We start from the raw sequence: 24896 nt of genomic DNA, 5'->3' as shown, positions 1-24896 counted from the left end.
TTTACTGTGAAAGTAGGCTGGAAGAGCGAAATTTACTGAGCAGGACGCCGCCGCCATCAGCGGTGGAGATGGAACAATCAGCCATGAAACACATCCCTAAATGAGAAAGCAGTCTCCAAAATAATCACAAAAAGAGAGAACATGGCTACTGTTGTGATGCTCTAAACCTCTCTGCTCCCACCTCTTTTTCTCTAATAGGACTCCCGCGGCAGGCAGCGTGTCTAGGACCACCCTCTCCGACGTGCTGCCTGCCACTTCTCTGTGCCATCAGGGGGAAAATTGGAGCCATTTGAAATTCAGAGTGACGAGCAGTGACTGGAGCGTGGTCAGGCAGCATGCAGGGGTAGATGGCTGGATTTGAAATAAATAAAAGACTACGTCGCCAAAATGGCTGCTGAGTGAGACAAACACTGTGAGCGCCATTATCATATCATTACTGGAGATGTGTTGTGTATTTCTGCTGCGGAATGGAAGCCAGTGCTGGGGAAGAAGCTCCTGGGTTCCATCTAAGGTTCTATCTGATGATTTGAGCCTCTTTTACCGGTGATTGACCGGTGTCTTGCCTTCCTCTCGCTGCTGTCAACATCCAGACAACAATCTCCCCAACTGCTCAACATTCTCACAACACACGGGACGTAACCTGCCCCCTGCTCTCCCCACGGGCGCCAGGGCGGGCTGGAAGCGGGCTGACGACTACGCCAAGGCTGAGCCAGGCTTAGCTGAGATAGGCTGGAGCTGGGCTGACAGAATCTGCTCTGGGTTACATAGATAGGATGAGACGGTGGCTGGGCAGGAGCCATCTGTGGGCACATGCCACCACAGCCGGTTCCAAGGTAGCCGTGACCGACGGCTTTGAGGAAACGCGGCGTGGGGGCTGGAAAGCGCCAGAGAGTGCCGTGGCCGTGCTTTTCTTGGTGACCGAAAACCGCGGACAATGGCTGCCGAGACAAAGCGGCAGAGGTGTGAATGGAGGACTTAATGCAGGTCTAATTCACTTTACTGACAGTAAGTTCAAAGCGGCTGAGCCTCATGCAACAAAGAACAGTATCAATCTCTGGAGTCCATTGAAACATGTGCAGCATGGTTTCATGGAAAAAGCACTTACACTTGCAGCCAGACATGCAGCGTCACTGGTTTCTGTCACTGTTTTCTCTCACTGGGAACAGCACTGGACAAAGTACGGGCATCCCGGTCTGTGCTGCCATGGTTACCTGGGTCACAGCTCTGCGTGGTGGATCACATCAAGGCTTTTATAGAGGATGGACAGAAACGAGGGATCCTTGTAAGGGGATGAAAATGTGCACAAAAAGGGCTTAAGTGATAAAATGAAGTAGGAGAACTGGAGTCTGGGTGTTAGCAAGTTGGGAAGAAGTGGAAAATTTGAGGGACGCAGAGGGAGAAGGAGAACCTCAGCAGAGTGTGGGTCAACAGAGCCATATGGCCGTCCATTATCAGAGATGCAGATGACTGCAGGCCTGTTATTGAGATTCCCAAAGCAAATATTGACTCCAGCTGGAGCGGGCGCTCTTTCGGACTCTGGCACAAGCCTCTCCTCCACTATTTCCTTCCGCTGCTATTTATTTAAGTTGGACAAATGGATTATAGTGCGTAAAAAAAGGGAAAAGCGACAAAAGGTTAGGATGAAAGGATGCAGTGTCCGTATAAAGGAAAGAGAGAACATGACAGGTGCCCTGACAGAGCGAGACAAAACCCCTCTGGTACATTTTCAGTGCCGTGTTCTGGTAGAAAATTGCTGCAGGCAAATCAGAAGCTGATGCCCAGTGAGAGGCAATCTCGTATTCGCTCTCTCGCTCGCACAACCGCTTCTTTCTGTCTCTAATTACTAAGCCATGGGCACAGCTTGTTCCCCTTCATATGCACAGATGTTGTTGCCTGCATGTTGTAACTTAATCAAGGAAGAGTGACGCAAAGGCTATGGCCATGTCATGCACACCAAACTCATTGACCCTGACCTAGTTGTACAGTTAAAAAATAAAAAAGGGGCAGCCAGTCCTGATTGAGCCAGTGACGTTTACACTCTTCAGAAGCCTACAGAGAATATTCTGAAGTCCGACGCGGTGAGGAAGCCTCTTCGATGGAACACTTTGACACATTACAAGGCTCAATGGTACAACAGTTACATGTAGATATGAGACAGTGTTTTAGTAGCTAATGAGACGAGACCTGGTCCGTCTGTCGGTGAACTAGCACCTGGATCCATTCCAAACAGGAGGATTGTGTCCCTGTTAATGTTCAAAAGCAGAAAATAGTCTAATCAGAATCAGTTTCTCAGACCTGGGAAAGTACATGTGCATATATTTAATCATTGGTGCGCATGCATCTAAATCTGTGGGTGTGCACATATGTATACATATGCATGTGTCCTGTCCAGATGGTGGTGGTGGAGGGGGGTGTTAGCTCTGGGGGAATGGTGGGGGTCAAGCATCTTTATGGATCAAAGCCAAGGTCAGGGCAGCTGCAGTGGCCCATGTTCAAGGTGAATGGAGGCCTCAGATGGCTCTTCATTAGCAGGCTGCTACTTCTCTGCTGGACCCCATCGCCACAACAGACACCGTCCCTCCTCATCATCTTCCTTCCTTCTACTTCCTCTGTCTAAAGGGACCTGTCCTGCAAAAGCTTGTCCACTGGGATCCATATTGTGCCGCGCATAATCCCGCCCAGCGCATGTGGACGCATACACATGGTCACACATCCGCATTCGTGCATAAGTAGGCACAACGGATCCGTTAAACCCCCGCACCCACACACGCTGTTCCCTTAAAGAGCCTACTTTGACCTCTGAACCAGCCTCTCTGGAGAGCAGCATCCTCAGGCTCCAGCTCCCCTTTATGCCTTTCAGTTGCTCAGTGACAAAAGGCCTTACGCCACCAATGCCCTCTTCAGGGAGTAGCCTTTCACAGTCGTTCTGAATATAATTAATAGCAATTATTTTCTTCGCAGCTCCATTATATTGTAAAGCGTAAACGTCGCAGCCACCAACTGTCGGTCAGAGGAACGCCATCCATCACCGCTGCAGTGTTTAACTCTTCATTACCGGTAAAAGTTATTTAACTTGGAGGGTAAACGCGTCAACTTTAAGGGGTTTGCTAGTAGATGGCAAATAAAAATCATTTCAAACAGTCACGGTGCTCGAGGGAACACTAACATGACTAATGCACTGAATACAATTGGAACATATTCTAATATCCAATAATAATCCAACCTAATAATCAACCTTTATAAGCATGAACAAATCAAGAGTAAATCCTAAATGGACCTTCGTCATGCAACCTGAGAAACTCCCCCCGAGCTACTACGATTGCCACCGAAGCAGCCAAGGTTAATCCTGTTTGCAGAAGTACTAGTGGAAAAATGGGCTCTTGTGGTAAAGAGGGACAGTTTAGCCATGAGGTGGAGACTGCCGCTAGGTGCTTGACACCCCTCCTCTCTCAGACCCACGAGCTGCCCATTAACCTGGGCCAATCAGCTTGACCTTGAAGAGGAGAGGAGCTCAGGAGTAGCTCACAGTGCCATTGACTTACAGGAGTCACGTAATTGGCCTGTTAAGAGGAAGGCGTGCTGGTGGAGCTGGTGGGTACTCGGTTGTGCCGGGGGTAACATTGAAAGTATGGTTAATAAAAAGGGTTTTTGGTTTTTTACCCCCTGAAAGTACTTCGCCTTACATTGCTTCCACAATGCGACACAACGACTTCCCGCTGACATGAGCTGAAGACAAATGCTTTGTTTTCTTACAATTTATCTTTTAAATTGCAGCCTATATACGCATCTGATTTGTTGACTTTTTGACAAAATAAATGTAATACAATAGAAATGAAACAGTTATTCCCGTCCAAACACATGTAGGAACGATAGTGGTGGACTTACTCTAAGACAGGAAAAAGCAGAATGAGTCTTTTGAAGGGGAGAGATGAGAAAATGATGAAAAGAGGAAGGGAAGAAAGAGGGATAAAGCCAAGCAGGTGTTGATTAGAGAGAGGCCAGCGAGTGAGCGCCAGCAGTACCTGTAGCTGCAGCGAGGACAGAGGTGTGAAACTTGCCTCAGCAGAGGACCTTAGAGGTGTGAGGTGATTATGGGGAAGCAGGGAGGACAACAGAGACATTTGGATGGAGAAATACAGAGGGACACAGAGATAGGGACAAAAAGAGTGAATGTGTCAATAAAGCTGACTGCTGGAAATATGCCAGAGTGGGAAGCAACAACAGCTTTAGCTGAATAAAGTGAGAGCACGGAAGTCGGGAACTAGTCGGAGTAGTGTGGGCTCCACCAGCACTACTCAAACCTCGGGGTCTCATTAAACGGCGTCTTTTTGACAGCAGACACTGCAGCAGGCCAGAAAAAACACCAGAACATGTCACAAATGCATTATGATGAGTGGTGTTGTTTTGTGTTCACTTCCTGGGTGTGCATACACCCCATCAAATGCTCCTGTGGAATAGCTGTTTTTAACAAGTAACCTAATTAGGAGCGGGTCCAGGAAACTGGAGCTCAGGAACCCCCAAAGGAGTAGGGTCACACTATAGGCCCAGGTTAATGACATCTCCAGAGGGGTGAGTTTCCCACAGCAAGAGCTCTCTGAGCTCCAACCCCAACACCTCTCCACCGTCCATCTGGCATTCAGACAGTAGGATGAGGAGTAATGGCTGTGACATCACGTCTAACCTGTGACATCATCACTGCCCATCAGTGATTTCACAATGGTTTGCCGCAACCGTAGGCAAAATCTGACGTCTGTTAGCTTGCATGAGCAAATAATTTATGAGCTTACTGGGAGAAACAGTCACCCATTCCCCCAAGTGTCTCGCAGCCCACCGTCCCTCTGAGGGACACTAAAAATCGATTTCTGCTCCGCAGCAAATCAACAGCTCAGGACGCACACCAAAAGTCAATGTTGACCTCTAAACTCTAAGGACCAAGCGATTGTTGGTTCGCGGATTATAAATGGCGAAGCAACAAGTCATTGTGAAAGACCGGACAACCCTGAGATACCTGGTGACATCATAATTTGTAGCAGCAGAGTTTGTCCGGCACTGTCATGCTTTCAAAGGTTGTGCCATTGTGGGCTTGTGTATTCAGATGAGTCTGGAACCAATCTCCCTTTCAAAGCCCTCTCATCTCCAAAGATGAGTCCTAACACAGCGGCCTCAGATGTGAAGCGCAATGGATCAACATGATTAATCAAACGCAGGCCCATTATGGCCAGACGGTGACACAGGCCTCCACCGTACATTAACGGAAAGTCATAATAAGATGAGCGAAAAGGCTCGCAGGGATGAAGATTAACAGATACAGTTCTGCCACAGGCTGGGTGAGAGCGTTCTCCGGAGGTCCCCTTTGTCAATGATGATGACCAGAGTGTCATGAATGCTTTGGCCTTCTGGAGACATTATTAGGCCGGGACAAAGGTGTGCATCTTATGAGCTATCCGAGGTGACCATGCATCTTATTCCTTCGTTTCCTGATATTTGAACTGAGACGGGGGGACAATAGCGTCTATCTGATGTCAATTTGAACTTTTTAATAAGAAATTTCAAAGATGAATCTGCAAAGGACTGATTAAAAATCCATTTGACCATTTATAGGGCACCTCGTCTGTCTCCCAGTTTTATTGGTGAAATTTTAGTATCATTGTCGTGGAGCTACAGACACACCATAGCAAAGAATGTTTCCAAGGTCTGCTCATCCATTCATTTCAAGTTTGCCTGAAATTTCAGCTTCCGACGATCAAATAAATCCTCCACGCACTCTTAAAGCTCCATTATGTCTGTTTATTACATTTACCGTGCTGAATCCAAATTTCAAGGAGAATTACCGTCCAAATAAATCCAGTAATCTTTTAAAAAACATTTATCTAGATAAGGGTAACCTTTATTTCTGCCCCAACTGGTGCAGCCCCTGCACAACGCATGGCAGCAATCATTTCACTCTGGAGTTCTGTAATCTATTTGACACGAGGACAAACAGTCTGACACTGGGTCATGCCAAATGACTCTAATTTAAACCATAAGTTAACGCTGTTCAGACAAGCACTGATGAAATATTAACACAAAATGAACACGGGGTTCTGAAATTTTAATGATGCTTGTGGCACGTGCAACAAAATAGCTTTGATGCCTAAACGGCAAGCATCCCCGTCTTCTCTCCCACTAAGCGCTCCCCCCTCTGTTAAAGGTCCATTTGTCCAATTAGGACTCCTGGCCTTATGCAAAATGCTCGGCATTTGGAGAGAATGATAATTATTATTGCTGGCTTACATGTAATCCTGACTGCAAAGAGCTGGTTAGTTAAGGGGCAGGAGTGGTTTTGTTTAACCTCATCTTTTCATCGGATCCTAATTTAATCACTGCATATTAATGTGGTATATGAGGTATTTAAGGGAAAACTAACAAGGCAGGCTGCTGTTTTTGCCACATAAGGTTGTTGAAACTGTTGATATTATAGGAATGAGATGAAAACCAAGGACAGGAGGCTTTAGGTAAGAGGATGCCATCTGCGTAATAATGCACAGTACATAAAATAGGCCTAACATCCTTATTATAGTCTGTCTTTTTGGAATTCAATAACACACACATACACACTCATGCGCAAATGCATGTACAAAAGAAGATAAGCACCGGCTAAAAAAAAAGAAGAAAAAAAAGAAAATGGACTTCAGTGTTGGAAACGGCTTTTTCCTAATCCTCACCCCTGGGCTATATTGTGCAGTCAAGCAGCCTATTACATGGCAACAATAAGGGGGGAGTAGATGGAGCCCAACACCTGGTCGTCTTCTATTCTGGCCCTTCAGTGGCAGCTGACTGTACAGTTTCACAGCCAGGTGGCCCTTCATCAATGACATTAGCAAGACACTCCAGGGTTAATCAGGAGCTCGCCATCGTCCAACGAGCGCGTATCGAGATTCGTACAACACAGTGGGAGAGGATGGAGAAGACAGGGTTGTTCTAAAACAACTTGCTGTGAATTTTAAGACAGACAGCCTGGGCCGTCAAAAAGAGGAGCTCGGATCTAGTGGATTTGTGGTCAAAATTCCACGTGCTGTCTTGATTGGCTGAAGTGCAGCTAGCAGCACGTCAACTGTGCACCCAGCAGATTATAATGGAGCTTTTCATGTGTGGACAAAAACAGATGGAGGAGCGGAAAGTGCTATACATCTATACAGATGGGTGACGGCGTGGGGGGAGGCATACTGGTTTGTGTCAAAGTTGGTAGATACAAAAACAAGTGGGTGTAGCTAGAGTGACTCGACTATGTCTGCCTGCACAAAGCCCCATTCCAAAGCCCCCTGGCTGAGAGATCTGAGAGTAAATAACACTCATTTGAATAACAAAAGCTATATATTTGTCCCCAAATCAGCCAGAGTCTCATCAATAGTAATTAGAGCTTATACATAACTAATGAAGATGTGTAGACCACATTAAACAAAGGCCCAGAGAGCAGTTGTGAGGAGGACGCGCCGCAACACGAAGCTTTTGTAATGTTTAAATCACAGCGATAAATGAAATGAACGGGGAACACAAAGGCTTTCATTATTTCAATTAAATGCCAAAGTGACAAAGACAAATGTTTTACTCCTTTAGAAATCCAGATCCTGGTGGTAAATGTGCTCCTGAGACCAAACTCTTCCCATAAGAACTGCTGCTAAGATCTGGCCAGTGCCGCGCTTTCAGTCACAAATACCACTCGACAATGAAAAACAATACTAATGTTAACAAATCAAAGGCAGCTTTCCGTAAGAAGAGGCGAACAAAGCAGTGATGCGTACTTGAATGTGTTGTGTTTGTTGTCCTGCTTTGTTTTCCACGCCATGTCTGTCAAAGCAGAAAATTCCATTTATTGCAGAAATGCAAATGCTGCAAGGCACAAGGACGCCCTCCAAAAGAGAACAATAGCCACAGGCCAGCCGAGGAGCAGACGCTGCCTTTGAACCCTTTAAAGAGGCATTAATGCACAACTTATAAATAATCAACTAATTCCTCCTTAAAACAGCCAATTAAGTCTGTGACATTAAAAGCAATGCGGTCTTATGGAGAAAGAGCAACACTAGTCTGTGAATTTTAAAAGAGAATTGAAAATGTAACGGCCATTTAGGGACACAGGACCGCAATAATGTCTTCACAAGAGTCCCCAAACCCAGAGCCACATCAGAGACCAAGAGATTCCAGCAGAGAAGGATGAGTGACATTTCACTGACATTTCCCAGCAGCATTCAATATGGGGCCACCTCAAAGCAGCATCAGAAATATCTCTGGATATCCTTGCATGCGACACCGGCGTTAAGGGACGCTGATCTTCCGGGGGACGGCCTGAACTCTGGGGATGGCGATGAAGAGCACGGACCCGGGGAGATTTAATGGTAATCACTGGAGCACAGATAATGGATGATTGAAGGCTCTTTCTGCACCGCGGTTGGATTTCAATATCAGAGAGGCCCTAGAATTGGGATTCTTATCAAGGGCGGTGTGTCAAACAAAGGAGGGCTGAGCGTGAAATATGGGGTCCGAGTCAGGCACACGACCACGGCGATTAGCGCGAGGATAAAAAAGGCTGCACAAACAAAAGAGGGCAGCTTTAGCTGGACAAAGGACTGTCCACTGCCTTATATACACGGAAGGAAGAAGGCAGAGAAAGGAAGTGTACTCGTGGTTAACAGGGACAGGGCAAGAGTTACGCTGAGGTGGTTGGAGGATGCACGCTGACGCTCCAAAGTGCATGAGGAAACACTGCCCATCGGCGAAATGCACTACAGAAAGGAGAGCAGTTCATGCAATATTTACAGCCAAAGGCCAAATGGCCCAAATTATAAACAATATGCTGTAGCTAGCCAGAAAAAGGCTGACTGACCCTCCCTTCGAGAATGTGCCCACAAAAGACAAGTAATAAATGGAAATGTGTATTTTTTGGGATAACCTGAGAGGGTGAACAGCTTTTGTGGACCAGAGGAGGAAAAATCATTAATTACACAGGGCTGGGGGGAACAGATGGAGTGGCTAGCTGGATGCTCATCACTAAAAGCAGACGGGATCTTCCCCCCCCCACTTGCTAGAAGCACCGTCAGCACACGCGTCTTCACAACAGCCACGCAGTCCATGCTAACACAGCCACGTCTGGACACACCAGCATCTTCTTACTTTGGAAAAATCCAATCCTGCTGAGCAACAAACCCAGTTTGTGATGTTTAAGAGTGATAGCAGCCACATGCTCCAGTGTAGATGAAATTTAATGAATGTGACGCCGCCCTGATGTGCCTCAGTATCAGTGTATTACTGTAATTATCACTTTCCCTGATCCCCCGAGTGGGACGGGACGGAGGAGCCTCCGCAAGAACTGGCAGCATTCGGTGGTTTTCACCGCGCCGCTCACAAACACACAGATGTCAGACTTGAATGCACAACAGACGGAGAGGGCAGGGGAGGGGTGTGAGGGTAGGGGTTCAAGTTTAAAAATACACAGACCGTGACATTCTTTGAGGAGGCTGCGCCGTTTTCATGCGGAGAATTGAAGTTTTAAGCAAAACGATTTAAAGTGCCCGAGACCAATCGACTCAGGGGGGAGTTTCCATTAAAAGAACACGTTTAGGAAAGACGATGCTTTGTGGCACAAGCGGGACTCACGGTGACATGCTGAAATCCAAGCATGTCACAGCTAAAATGTGACTCTACCTACAGACACGAGTTTGACAGCAGCCATGTGTGCCTGCTACCCGGGGGGGGGGGGGGGGTCTCTGAGTCCCTGCTGTTGGCCGTCTGCTTGTGAGCCTGCGCTACCTGTGTTTAAACACGGAGGCCCCAGTGGAGCGCAGACCTCAGAGTGAAGGCTGGGCCGGGCCGGGCCGGGCCCCCAGGGGTTTCGGGGTGTGGGTGCCATGCATTGGACGCCTTTTGTTACAGGCTGGGTGGCAAGAGGAGGAGGCACTGATGAGGGGTGGGGAGGGAAGAGGGGGGAATGAGTAATGCTATGAGTCATTCTGCATTAGCAGTATGGGAGGGAGACAAGAGGGGGTTGATGGGGGGGTGGAGGAAGAGAATACTTTTGCATGTTGTATGAAGCTAGACGCCATATGCCATTCGAGCTGGGCTGCCTGCTCAGTCAGAGCTCTCGGGTTGACAGGCTTGTTTTTGCCTCCCCCCCCCCCCCACCCCTACTCCAAAAGCTACCCCCTTCTCCCCAAACCAACACTCCAGTAATGGGCTGGGCAACTGCCTGGCTGTGCATGGTCTAAGCAGTGCATGGGTGTGTGTTGGAAGTGTGTGTACTCAGTGATCTGAACACATCGGACATTGTCATGGGTCCCGGCAGGAACAGCTGGTCAGCTGGAGAGAAGAGTGGAGGGGGGGGGGGATAAGGAGGGAAAAAGATGGGAGGCAGTGCGCTACACTGATAATGGGATTAGGTTAAAACATTCAGGGGTGGGTGAGAGCCCTTTTCTCTGCATAGTCCCTCCAAATACTGCATAACCTCCACTGTGGCAAAGCCATTGCCAGCCGGCACGGCCAGCTCCAAGCAGGTCACTTACACCAAGAAACCTGCCAATCTTACGCACCTAAACACGTCCAACTGCCTCCAAGAAGGCTTCAAAAATGGTTAAAACGGGCATAACCTCAGCAAATATCACAATTTACAGCTGTTTCTTTAAGCCTCCCTTTTGTTCATCAGCTTTGTTTTCCATAAACAGGAAGCTGGCTAGTTATTCTCACATCAGCTCATTTAATGACTAGCCCGGCGTCTCACTGTGCCCAGTCAAGCACACGCTTCCACGGTGATGTAGACTGCTGAGTATTATCTATGAGACTGCCGACAGTTATGGCACAACAGCTGGCAAATTAGACCTATCAAAGATGCTAAATAATTCATGTGAGACAACACTAACATGGCAGATCCCATTCATGACATCCTATCATGCATACAGTGGCACTTTCATCTCGGCTAAGTGAAGAATCTTACAGCGTACAAAAGACCGCCCTCGGCCAGACACTGAGTGATACAGAGTAACTAATGCAGAAGGGGTGTGAGAAGACATCGCTTTACAACAACGATCGGGTTTAGTCGGACGAGGGCGCGGGAGCCATTAGGTTTTCAGTTTGCATCCAAAGGTACTCGGCACATCTGCTTTTGGCATTAACAGGACTGCAGACATGCTCACATGTGGGAGCATCACAGCATCCCTCCTTCCACCACTACCACTACCAATACTACTACTACACACACGTGCACGCGCGCACACGTCTAAAAGCTTGGCTTGCATGACTGGCGATGGGCCGAAACAGATTATGGTTATTGATCGGAGCCTGGAGATGGATCTGTGTGCGTGTTTATGCGTGTCAGAACAGAGGATTGGGACTAAGGGCGGTGTGCAAAAAACTATTGATTGTGTCCAGTAGCCTATGTCTCTAAATCAAGGTCAGTTCTGCATGGTCTCACCTATTGGAAACTCGGTACCAAACCCTAAAACAACACGCATGCACGCCTGCGCGGTCGTCACAATGCGTCATCCAAAGGCGTCTCCGAGGAAATCAAAAGGAGATTTGCGTATTCTTCTCTGTCACAGATGAATTAACAACCATAACACTGCTTCAGGAAACACCCAAGATGTTCGGGCTTGAACAGTTTGTGGTCAAAATTAGTCTAAATGGTGCTGTGAATGATGGGCTGGTTGCAGACAATACACTTAGAGCACACAAAGCCAGACCAGCTGCATTTTCCATCAGTCATATAAATAATAGATGATACATTATGCTTTGTCTAAGTGAAGCTTCTGATGGTTTTGAGGCTGTGGTCAGAAAAAAACATAATTGGGAGCTGAACACTGTATGAAAACTAACGAAGTAGAAAAGAAGCACAAAAGAAGATACAAAGAAGAGATATCTTTGAAAACAACTCCTGTATCCCATCTGTGGGTGTATTTTTTTTGTTGCTTGTGGTAATTTTTAATATCAAATCCTATTAGGTAGAAAGAGCCAGTGAGCGTTGCAGCAGACTGCTGGAGTCCTCTCAAGCCTTGTGCCAGAATGAGAGAGGGGCTGCAGTGCCATACTGGCCTTTTATTTGGACACACAGGGGTCTTATAGCTTCTCTTTGAAGAAATATTCAAGTAATTACCCTGGAGAGCAGACTCACAGTCAGACAGCAGACTGTGGATTGTTAAGGCATTGTTAAAAGGTAAGCTAAGGTAAGGATTTTTATTCCTCACTATTGGTAAACATAGGAGGAAAAAGAAGATCGAGCCATTGTTCCAACTTGTCAAATATGAAGAGCCACATCATCTGAGAAAATGGAGGGATGACAACCGCAGAGGGAACCGTGCAAAAAGCCGGTGTAACAGTCGACCCAGGGGGGTAACTCTACCTAGCGCTTATTTACGGCTCACGCCGCGGCAGCTCAGGGCATACACATACACAAAAACATACACATCAAACAAGCTGAAAGCGCTCCTAAAACCCTCAGACGCTGGTGTTGGCAGAGCAGTTTGCCTGGTGCACTCATTCATCCCCACTCTTGTGTGGTCTTGCAGCTTATCAGTGCCAGAACTCTAGAGACGGCGCTTATCTCCTTTCATAAATCAAGCATTTGTGCTTTCTGCTCCTCTGCTAAGGAATGCCAAGTAAAGCTTTTTGGACCCCGGCACAAACACACTACTGTCCCACAATCGCCCGACCGTCCCCTGAGGCACACAGAGGAAAGCAAGCCTGTGGCTAGCTGCCCGCCCCCCCACCCCTCCGGCAATGAGAGTCACACTGGTGTAATTCAGTTGGCGTTGGGTAACAGACATCTGTCACTCAGGACGCCCCTGGGGACACGCAGGCCAATATATGAGTGGGGTGGGGGACCAGGGAATGTGACGTACTGTAACCGACACATACTTACGCACGTCCCACAGAAAAATCTGTTGTAAAAAAAAAAAAGTGTTGTAAATATCGTAATGATATGATGTCGTGGAACCGTTCAGTTTCCCGACAGCGACATAAACAACTTTCTCCTAAATATCTGCGTGCCAATGTCTTTAAAACAATAGATTCTCATCTTACAACCAAATGAAACCTCCTTGGGGGATGTCTCTATGGCAACCGCCAGAGGGGCAGCGTTCTAGCACTGGTGAGGCGGTATCGTACGTGCTGTCCGAGAGCACAGGGTGTCGAGGGAGATCAGGTTTCCCCCTCCGGGAGCCATCCCAACTCTTTCCCCACCCCCAAACTGTGTTGTTGGCATTCACATGCTAATCTATCTCCATTGGTGATTACACTGCCTTTAAACCAACTGACAACTACAGCTGGAGTCAGGCTCTTAACGGTGCGTTGCAGGGTAGATGGGTGGAGGGATGAGAGCCAAGAGTAATGCGTGTGTGTGTGTGTGTGTACTTGTATGTATTTATTGAGTGTGCCCTTATTTTGCCTCTCCTTGTGCGCCATAAAACTGTAGTCATAGATAATGACACATTATCAGTGTTCCTGCCCAAAACAGCAGCACGCAGCCTCCTGTGATGCTCCAGGCTGTGAAACAGCCCCGGCTTAATAGCTGTATGTAAATCAGCTAGCCCATAAAGATCAGTGTCAACACTCAGCTGTGTACATTGGCTGACGTGACAAGCACACCACATGTCTCAATGAATTTATCCAAATGGGCCACTGAGGGGGGCTAAATGTTTAAGTTGAATTGTGTTATAAATGTAATTAAAACTCTTTTAAAAATGAGGCGCTTATACTCTCAGTGGTCGCAGGCGTGGGGGTGATCCGCAGCCGTCTCTGCATAGGATTCCACAAAGGAAAGACAAAAGCAGGAGGAGCAAAGGATACAAGCTCTGGTAGAGAGTCAGCCGGGACTTCACAGCTCTGCTGGCGTTGATACAGGTGGCCCGCACCAAGCTTGGCAACAGAGTCCCAGTTATGATAGCGCCGTTAAACAGAGGTCCAAAGAAAGGAACCTGGGGAAGTTGAGGAGGGAAAAAGGGAACAGAAAAGAAAATACCGTTACTTCAGTGCCAGTTTAATCAGCCCCCTGTCAAAGGAGGTGTGTGTGCCCCCCAAAAATTGGCAGATTAATTTTTTTTCTTCCCCCTTTTAACCGTTTCTCCATCTGTTTGGGGCAAGAGTTCAAGATTAAATTAGATTTTTTTTGTCTTCTTACCTATCTTTGCATGACAAGCACACGAATCTTATGTGAATCAATGCTGGGCCGATGAAATTAAAATGACAATCAATACTAAACAATGCCCTCACATTGAGACACTTAACAAACACAAAGGGGCAATATGCATTTTAGCGGTGCTGCGTGAGTGTACGTGTGCACGTGCGTGCGTTGTATATTGGAAGGGGGCCCTTAATCACTAAAGCTAAATGGTCATTGACCTGGAAGTTGATGTGAATGTCAAAATCTCTCTCAAAGATCCTGCTGTTTTCATCTCGATAGTTCAGGCTGTATAATAACTACGTAGTCAAATTGAACAATAAATTACTTTTAATCAGAGGTGATAGACAATTAGCTTAATTACCAGACAGACACATGGGGCAATGCTGTTAAAAATACTACCAGAATCTTGAGTAGCTTTAGAGGCTCCGGGAAGGAGAAACGACAAATGAATAAAATTCATGAAAGAGTGTCGAGTGCGACTTAAATGGCAACATCTTGTGCTTTTTTTCAGGTTTCAGGCTATTGACATCCATTAAAATAAATGAATGAGATTTGCTTTTGTACAAGATCGAAAATCATCACGTGTCAAATATAAACATGTGCGTAGAGACGTAATCTGCAGTTGTTTCACTGCCAAACTACTAATATATATAAATAATATATAAATAAGTAATGTTGCTGAAATAATAATATCAGGAAAAAAGATACAGCATCTACAATTAAGAAGATCTGAATGTGAGTGAGTACATCTTGTGGAAAATTAGCATAAATTTGATTGGCTATGGTATATGATATCCATCATTGGATCAGAGATTTTTGCCCTTTTGGACCAGAAATTAGCAGGAAAAATAACACACACACTTGAGTGTAAATGTAAAGTTGTTGACAAAAAAGAGCCACACTGTAGAGCAATGTCCCTAAAATAAGGAAAAATGAGCTCACCTGAGGCTTTTTCACAATCTGAATGAAATACATGTGATTTTTCATTGGGTAAATGATGATCAGCACATCTCCAAAGTCGGTTGGGATGATTCCGGGTCTGTAGTCCCTGGTGTGCTCCGACCAAACTATGTGCACTTCATCGTTTCCCAGGTGACGCAGCTACAACACACAAATAAGGCTAATCAAATGTTGGGTGGAAGAGCAAAAGGGACACAATACGAAACAGAAAAGTTTAGAAATAACGATGTGGCCTTTGCCTCTCCGAGGTTAGAGAATTAAATTCAAAACCCTGCATCTGCAAAAGTAAAGCTCATTTTTGAGCCAAGTGACGGAAACTTTTTGAGGGATGATCTAAAACAATCTAATGTTTTAGGGACATTTAGAATGTGAGGTCAGCAAGAGTCTGTTGTGATGGATAAACATGAATATTTTCCACCAATTTGCATGATTCCCCCCAGATCATAATATATTGAGTCTAATTGTATAATTTATTCAGATTGAAGCATTTATTCATCAGAATGACATCACTTCTAGCAATGAACTGGGTGTAAAAGGTATCGCTGCAGTACGTGGCTCGTTTAGAGTCTGGCCACAAACGGGGCACAAATACAGTAGAAACTTACATAAAGAGGGAACTTGGCTTCAGTTAGGAGTGTTTTTGGCCTTGTTATTACACATTCAAATTGCAAACACCAAATGCATAAAGAGAGCATTTTAAAATCAAATCCAATTAAGTTGACCCATCAAAGATTAAATTGTTTCCCATTTCCACACTGTTCACAAACACAAATGAAACTGCAAGATGAAAAATATACGCTAAAATGACAGGAAATTGACTGAGGCTGCTTTGTAATAGAAAAACAGCTGTTTCCTTTGAAAATAGACGAACGCCGCTACATTATATTCTTTTATAGGCAGCCCATAGTCAACTGATGTTTTCTCTTGTATCATTACACTAAAAAGTGAGCCTCTACTCAGAGGACAACATCTGCCAATGTACTGTGGACCTAATGAGCCATTAAAAAACATGCCCTTGCCACAAAAAATGCAATTAGCACATTCTATTATAAGTCCTTAATTATGATAATATGGTAATCTTAAACAAATCCACGGCATGCTGATTACTGCAGCTCGCCAGTTCATTCTGTCTGTCCAGGGATCAGCAGGTACCAGCCAGGTCAGTCACTGGGACGATTTCAGAGAAAATGTTGAATATGCATTTGTGGCAGACAATTAGCGCCGAGATGTTAATTTGGGTTAAGATATTAGCATTCAGATGAGCTTAATCACAAGTTTAATGAGGATGCTTATGCTCTTCTCCGTCTTCATCTGCAGCAATCTATTTACTTCTTTGATAATTACATCCAAATGTTTGAGACTTGTTTAATAAAATGTGATTGGAGTCAAAGGCTCTTGTCTAATTAGCCCTCTTTGACCTCCCATTCCACAAATTGGCTTCATGCACATGGAAACTACAGAGCAGAAGACCTCGGAACACAAGAAGCTCCTTATAAAAACAACCTGCCGTAACCCAGTTAAGCTGTGATGCCTGGGGGTGAATGTGATAGTTGAGGCAGACGTCAATTTCCCTCTCTCTCTCTCACACACACACACACACACACGCGCGCGTACACACACATTCTCCCCGTGGCCTGACCCCAACTCTGCAGGTCACTTCTATAACCACATTACTGAAGCCAGCTGCTACTGCTACAGCCTGCACTGCCTAAAACCCACAATTGGATTGAGGAATTCATGGTTTTCCGTCTTCTAGGCTTGACTGTGCACCCCCCCACACACATTCAAACGGGCAATCTAAGCAGCAAGAGCTCCCTCATCTGCCCTTCTTCCACACCAGGCCTCTATGGTTACAAGCAGCAAAGTGGGGGATTGAAAGTGCTATTTTTAAATTGACAAGCCTGTTCCTCATTCCTTCTTTCCCATCCTTTGCTGAGGCAACCATGCGTGGAGCCAGCTTGCCAAATGGTGCAAGGACCGGCAATCACATAAATTCCAGGTAAAATGATAGAAGGAGAAGTAGCAGCACACTCCGTGGAGAGTAGATACACTCTGGCCAAAATCACCAGCTAAGCTGCAACTTCTCTTTTCATCTTTTAAAAACAGGGAAAAAAGAAAATCAGTATTCAAAGCTCTATGCCAAATTTCACTCAAACCTACATCTATCAGTAAATTAATTCTTTATATACTATATATGGTGTATGTGCTTATCGTTTTCTCCCTTTTAGCTGAGTCAGCAAGCTAGACTGGAGACTGGAGACCAAAACCAGACACTACAAGTGCATACCATCAAACTCCCGAGCCTGGTTCGTTAAAGTCCAAACCTTTTTTCCAGTCTAAGGAACCTCAAGTCGCAAAGTTTGGAATGAGAAGGGTGTTATTCCTGAGGATGGCTGTGTGTGTGTGTGTGTGTGTGTGTGTGTGTGTGTGGGGGGGGGGGGGGGGGGGGGGGGGGTCGAGGGGATTGGACAGGAGCAGAGCTTGATGAATTTCCCTTCTCAGTGGGGTACAGCATGAGAAGATTGGCAGCATGCGAAGAGACCTTGCAGCTCATTTCTTCATGTTAACTGCTGCTGGTGCGCTACGGCTTAGAATCCTGCTGCAGAACCCGATCGATCGCTCCTGTGGCGGCAGCAGGAATTGGATAAAAGGATCCTGCCGGCATCCGGCAGGCGCCTGCCCTAGCAGGGAGAGCTAATGGCTGAATCCGGGCCCTGGTCACAGCACGCAGGGAGGGGGGCCAAAGCCAGCAGAATCATACTCATTACAGCAGCGGCACATGCCCTCTCCTCTCCCACACGCCTGCAACTCTCTACTGCTCAGGCTTCCCTGACTGGGATCTCTAATCAATGCCCGCACACTTAAGTCACACCTCTTGATCAAAGCTTAACACAACTAAAGGCTACAAAACATAGAAATGGAAATACCAGCCTGTGCAGCCATTTCACTCGAGCAAATAGGCACAATAGAATGTATGTATGTGTATGTAGTATGCAGTTACGTAATGTATGTTGTATGCAATTCATTTGCAATGAAGATAGCCTAAATGTCACGGACATGCAAGAACGATATTGTGATTTAAGGGTTAAAACAAGGAGAACGTTCAACCTTTTTAGTCAGGCAGTCATCAGAGTCAGACGGCATGCGTGTAGACACGTGAAAGATGGCTTCCACAGTGGAGGTAGCGTAGTAGGGAGCTGTAAGACCTGTGCTGCCATTCCTCTGGAGTCCTCCCATGAAGCCACAGTGTGTAGCGAGGTCCACCTGAGGGACATGTGCATCATTTAGAGTGGTCTTTTGGTGACTGGACATCTGCGTGTTCATCTGAGGATATAGTCGTCCGCACCTCCCATCCAAGTCCAGACACAAAGTCTTCAAAGGCCTGACTGCCCGAGCTGTTAGACAGGATGGAGCACTTGTCCTCTTGGCCTTCTCCAATGTAGAACACAGCAAACTTGTGCGTCTCTCGGCTATAATAATAATAATTAAAAAAAAAGAATCGGTAAAAAAAACAAACCCAAATCAATACTTTCCCAAAACTGAGTTAAAGAATAATGTGTGAGCCAGTTTGTCCATATAGATCAGTCCAAAAACCTGAACTAGATGTTCTATAACTGTAGATTGAATTTACCACTGCCTGGAATCCAAGTTCTTCAGCTCCCTCAGAAGCTTCGAGTTCTTCTTCAACAAATGGAAGCTTTTCCTGTTTGTTCAAAAACAAATGTTTGAACCATATCTTCCAAAATCAACACAGCTACACGATACAGTAGTATGGCCTATGCCTCGCCTGCCCCGTCATGTCAGAAATATGGTTCTATTGCCAAATCTTTCACACTTTCACAGAATAACAAAGACAGCAACGGCACAGGTGCAAGCAGCAATCTCCTGCTAGCTGTGCACAAGTTGCACCACCATCATTAAGAGGTGTAAGCTTTTAATTTACTGGGAAACAAAGATGTGGCTCTGCACGGTAGACCTCGGTGAAAACAGCTGGGCACCCTTTCCCTGCGGAGAGGAGATTAAGACACTCCAGACACCAGCAAGCTTTTAACTTAGCTTTCACCCTGAGTAACGGGCTGCTCACAGGCTGAGTTACTTTGAGGTTAAAAGAAAGAACTTAGGGTTATAAATTAACGATGTTATGCTGTAACTTAAAGAATTATTTCAGTCTTATACATTCATGGTGCCAATCAAAAATTTCTATAATCTCGTATGACCTCACTTCACTGGCAAACCCCGACCAAGCCCACTTTCATTAGTGGAGTACCTGCGATCCCAGGAATTCATTCCCAGGTCGTTAAGCAGCAGCCGACAGAAGTAGAAAGGAGCTTTAGGTTCCTGTTGCGAGGGTTTCCCCTGGCACGTGGCTCTAAAGCTTACATCAGTGTCCCACGTTCGGACTTGTTTCTCCTCCTGCTGAGTCTGACGCAGGATGGCCTCCAGGATGCTGCTCTCTTGCTCTAAGTTCATGCCGTTGGGAGAGGGGGCTGGCTGGTTGAGTCTGAGTTGTGCATGGGGTAGACATTCTGGGCTGCACTGGCCCAAGCACTCCAAAAGCTTGTCGAGAACATCTACCTCGGCCTTCTCGCAGCAGTCGGAGGCGGAGTCTGAGCGCCGCATCTTATAGGATCCGCTCGTTGGAGAGTTCCTGCTGTTTGTGACACTGCTGCTCGTAGAAAGAGGGGGGTCAGGTTCGTTAAAAACACCCACATCAGTGGGGTCATCCTGGCTGGTGCAGTAGAGGATCGCTCCATCCCAAGAATATTTGCCCGAGATGTCCCGCACGATGACGCGGACTTGATAGGAAGGCTGGGGGGGGCGCCCGACAGTGTGGCTTTCAGAGGGGATCTGCAGGTAGGACACCAGTGTGCTGTCATTGAACACAAAGAGCTGCAAGTTGGGGCTTTTGAAGACTTCGGAGGAGAGCTCTGACGACTCCACATAGGGGTTGTCATGGTTTTCGCTCAACAGGCTGTGGAGGAGAGCGGGGCCACCTCTGAGAGGATGATGGCCCAAATGGTTCACCAGGTGAGTCATGACCATTCGTGCCGTCAGGGGAATCAACTCCATGTTCCGCCGTCTCTTTTCTGGTCGAATAATGAAGACAAGAGAGTGAGAAGATATTATTTCTGAAAAAGTGTAACGCTCATCAATAATGAAGTTGCTCATGGGGTTAAAATGAAGCCGCGCAGGAAGCGATCTTTTATAATGGACCTCATAAAGGGACGGCTTTCAAAAGGCCTACATTTGTGTGTAGACATGCTATCATCACCGTTAGCTCTTTTAAGCTAAATCAAATCTCATTTACAATTACTAATAGGGATACTTTATTCTTTCCTCACAATAGTCCGGCGAGTGGACCTCTAAGTAGGTAGCATCTAATCATATGAGACAACTTTGAAAAGCCCATTGAGTCATTTTACAATGGACAAGTGCAGAGAGTGGCTGAGTGCTAATGAGAACCACTATCTTTCTAGGCTGCTTAATAGGACCCTACTTAGTGAATTGCATTTATGTAAATGCACAGGTTTTTCCTCCCAAGTGAAAGGCATGCCGTGCTTTATTCTGCTCAGATATGGAGGAAAACAAGAAGATGCAATCTTGCATTGTGACAGTGCTATCAATACCATCATCCCCCATCAAAGTGGAGAAAGCTCTTTAGAAAGCAGGCCAAGCTGCATTAGAGATGTGCTGGCCCTTTGATGTGACTTGATCAATATGAGGTAGGGGCATGAATGTAACTACGCCGGCACTCTTTGGTTTGCCCCTTTGATAGTGTTTTGTCATTTCTACAAAACCTCATTTGGAAACTAAAAAGCAAAGATTTTTGAGATTCTCCGAGCAGAAGCCATTGCTTCGAAGTTCTGATATTGTTTAAGTAGGCTAAGCCCAATTTCGGGCTTTAAAGACTTCGTGAAAGTTGAGAATGCACGACAGAGAGCGGAATACATTGCTTAATGGAACCGCAAGGTCACATGGAAAGCCCTCGGAAAAAAAAGAAAATCACATTTTTCTCTAAACCCCATAATGGCTCTACTCTCTGGGGTTGAGCATTCCAGTCCCTGTGGTGGTTGATTTCCTTTTCATACTTTTAACAAGATATTGCCATTTAATGGAGAGGCTCTAAACTGATGGGCTACTTAGAGTTTCCGGCAATAATTTTATTTTTTTTGCAGACACATCTATTTCTACAGTCAGGACGTACGGTAAGGGGCTTCGCTCACATGAAGAACCGTGCTCCCACTGGTCATTTAGAGATTATCTACGATCATTTAGCAGCTAGATGAGCTCGTGTTTACGGGCATTATGCATTCACTGACTGGATAATTGTGCCCCGAGCCTGAAGCTAAAACAAGGGGCCGAACGGCAGCATTTCTGTGCTCTCGTCGGATTCTTACCCTCGGCGACAGTGAGGAGGTTACCGAACTCGCCGACGGTCGTCTGGGAGGGTGGCGGCTCAAAACTGTTAACCTGACCCAACATTAGGTCATAGTCAGAGGACAAATCTGACAGGCTGAGGAGGTACCGGCTCTGTTGGGTGTGCAAGGTAGAACCGGAGACGCAGCAGTGTAACACCTGAAAAAAAAGGTAGAAGAAAGAAAAAAGGTAGCAGCGGGTGGCTGACTGAGGAGTTCGACAAATTAATGAACAGTAATTGCGGCCTCTCAGATATTTTGAGCTCCGTTCTACAGTATCTTGACACAATTCAGGCACACATGAATATACCGTATGGGCCATTTACATCATAAGACGATTGGGGGATGCATAGGAGAGGAGAAAAGAGCCTCTTTAATGCCACTAATCCATTTCTCTAGTGATGTGTGAGTGTATCAATCTACATAACAGATGACAAAGCATCCATTGGCAGGGCGAGATAAGGCGCACTGGGGCAGTTGATTACAGCTACTGGACAGGTTTACACTGTTTGATTTAATTAAGACTTTATCCCTCAGTTCCTAACGCAAACACGCACCCAGACACGCGCTCACACCTGTATGATGCACAATCTGGGTGAAGGTCACATGGACTACATCAATGGCCAAAACATATGCCTGAAGTATGCAAATGAGGAGGTGCCTCATTCACAGGAGAGCAACATGGTGAAAGCCATGCAACAGCTAATCCCATTTAGGGCGCGCGCGCGCACACACATGCACATGCTCAAACTTGGCTGAGTGACACTTTGAGAGGCAGCCTGGCCCTGCCATCTGAAACAGTATTGTGTGGGGCAATGTAGACAGTATGGATGATTCTGCTCAACAGACCTCTGGGTGCACGGGGGAGGGATTGGAGTGTTGACGCTGAAAAGATCTGAATCCAACAGCTGCTCTGCTAAAGCTCCTAAGAGGTTCCTCTATGGAGAGGTGGAGATGCAGAGGGAGGGGGGTCTACCCATAGCTGTGCTTGACAACTACACTTGACTACACTTCACATAGCAACAGTTCTTGGAGGATACTGCACACTGAACAGAGCATTCTTGGGATTAGATAAGTATAAGTATGACCCTTTCTCCCATGTTTGGGGTCCTTATGTATACACGTGTAAATGCAGGAAGTGCAGCAGCATATGGACAATCACGAACAGCTAGGAGCAAAAACACATTTCCATTTCCTTGTTTTTTTCTTTTAAACTAAGCACATCCTTTTATTCGCGGGAATCTGTGGCCAGTTGTGCAATATATTTTTTTGATGAGAGAAAAAATTCAGGGGAAAGGAAAGTAGAAACACGGAATGGCCACGCCCTGCTAGCATGTCCCTGACAAATGTCAATGACAGAATAGAAAAGATGTGTTTTCAAACCAAAAAGTGATTCCCTGCTTGATATGGAGAATAATTAGTGTATCTGTGCAAGTGGAGATTGTGGTCCCGATATGGCATTTATATTGTCAAACCCAGTGAAACCCACAGGGGCCAGACCTTTTGTGCGCCGATGGACGACCAATCATGCCTAATTGTCTTTGGCTTCGTGGCAGCTGCAGTTGCTCTCATATTAAGACATATTCCATTCAAATCTTTAGGACAAGCATTTATAGCCTGAGCTTATCAAATGGACAAAGACTCCCGTTTGAATAATTGGACCATTTCTTATCAGGGGTGACATCCTTACAAAGATCTGCCGTTGACCGCATCTGCCCAGACAGAGGGGAATGAATAATACCACATTCATCTGTGCCTGAAGCCTCACCCTTCATCCTCAGGGTCAGACCATAAAAGAAATGGGCTACTGAGAGATATTAAACAGTATTTATAAATAAAACAGTGCAAATTGCAACTTTGTTGCAAATCCTATATGATATAATCATGAATGTCTCAGCAGGGAAAACTATGTGTTGGAGAAATCATCAACAGGCGCCTTTTAAACACCTCACAGCTGTCACTCAGACTACCCACTCTATAGATATAATCCAGCAAAGGAGCTTTATGGGATGTGCGATCCTCCAAGAAAGACATAGTGATGGGTTCCAGCAGCAAACTCAGGGGGACGGCCATGCACCAATCCAGCAGACAGAGCAGCAGCGACACCATTAACTGATGAGATGACACAGAAAGCATAATTACATTTCCCAGTATGCTTAACAAACACTAAAAAAAAAATCCAAAATAACAAAGTGCAATGCTGATGTAGCTGTAAAGTGGGACAGTTGCAGATAATAACAGTTAATACAGGAGAGCAGAACAGAGAGAAAACACAGAAAATACAACAGCAGAGACAATAGAAACATTCCTCTGCAACTAAACCACTCCAACATAATAGATCAAGGGGTTTTCAGATCTCAGCCATTTCACATCACCTTCTTTCCAACACATACCTTTTTGTCTGCTTCCAATGTTGAGTGCTCTGCTCCTGGCAACAAAAAGGCTATTGTCGCCACAAAGATCTGAGTTGGGACAAAACAAGGCGAAAGATAATTGGATGACACACTCCTATTCATCAGCTAAGTCAGAGCTGTGTGCTAAAATGGATGCCATGCCACAGTGTTTGGATGATAGGCACATCATCTAATCATAACAACATATTCCAGGCTGCATTTCAAATTCAACAAGATGTGATCAAAATCACAAATGCTAGCATTGACAATTAACAGAAATAATTAATAATCATCCATTAAAAGTTACATCCCAAGCAAAATGCAGCTTAAATAATAAATACGTAGTTTATCGAAGATTATCTGTGGAATCAGAGTTCAGTATAATGCTGCTTGGGTGTTTCTGTTACCTCAATGATTTTCTTGGGCATCGTTTGGTCAAACCTTTGGAGTCTTTCCCAGTGAGTGATGAGCAGCTGAAACACATCGCAGGCTGCTTGGGCCACCACTTTGTTCCCAAACTGAACAAGCAAGGACCATGAAAAAGGCAAGAAATGATCAATAATTACTTTCTTTTTTAACTGTGTGTATTATATAAATGATATATAAATATATAAGACACAGTGTGATGTTACTCAAAGAGGATGATGGCTGAAAAAGACGCCCCACTGTGATAAAATTCCGAGTAATTTCCCCCAAATTCAGGTTTTTCATTTACTCTTTCTAGAATCTGCATCATTTCATTTCCACTCCTGCTCATTTTTTTCCAGCCTTATTGGAGTAGAGAACTCAGTTGTTGACAATTTTCTTTCAAAACGTGGATTTCTTCAGTGATTTGAAATTCTTTGTAGAGAAAATAGAATTTCCCATTTCTTCCAGCTGAATGCCTCTCAACATGTAACAAGAGCAGACATTGTGGGGAGTGCAGAAATGGCCATACACAAAAAGGGGCCCTGAGAGTTCAGCACCTGCTTTTAGAAAAGAGACTCT

The 24896-nt window shown here is 45.6% G+C and overlaps 1 protein-coding gene across 8 annotated transcripts in view; it reads right to left on the bottom strand.

The window, feature by feature from the left end:
* ralgapa2 (Ral GTPase activating protein catalytic subunit alpha 2) overlaps positions 1-24896 on the bottom strand; it is a 56965-nt gene that overhangs the window by 7006 nt on the left and 25063 nt on the right. For 7 of the 8 annotated variants that reach the window (XR_003885940.1, XM_029826559.1, XM_029826560.1 and 4 more), the window contains 10 exons: positions 24317-24427; positions 23910-23978; positions 23491-23628; positions 21499-21676; positions 19368-20187; positions 18732-18803; positions 18447-18570; positions 18209-18364; positions 15083-15241; positions 13807-13934 (listed from right to left, as the gene is read on the bottom strand). Coding sequence is in view for 6 of the 8 variants with exons in the window: in XM_029826559.1 (XP_029682419.1) it covers positions 13807-13934; positions 15083-15241; positions 18209-18364; positions 18447-18570; positions 18732-18803; positions 19368-20187; positions 21499-21676; positions 23491-23628; positions 23910-23978; positions 24317-24427 (1955 nt within the window). In the remaining 2 variants the exon portion in view is untranslated. Of the gene's footprint in view, positions 1-13806; positions 13935-15082; positions 15242-18208; positions 18365-18446; positions 18571-18731; positions 18804-19367; positions 20188-21498; positions 21677-23490; positions 23629-23909; positions 23979-24316; positions 24428-24896 lie in introns of those variants that run through there. The other variant, XR_003885945.1, reaches the window with a different exon arrangement.

This window comes from Takifugu rubripes, chromosome 2 (assembly GCF_901000725.2).
Source record: "Takifugu rubripes chromosome 2, fTakRub1.2, whole genome shotgun sequence".
In the NCBI taxonomy this organism is placed as follows: domain Eukaryota; kingdom Metazoa; phylum Chordata; class Actinopteri; order Tetraodontiformes; family Tetraodontidae; genus Takifugu; species Takifugu rubripes.
This window is presented reverse-complemented; position numbering and strand designations above follow the sequence as displayed.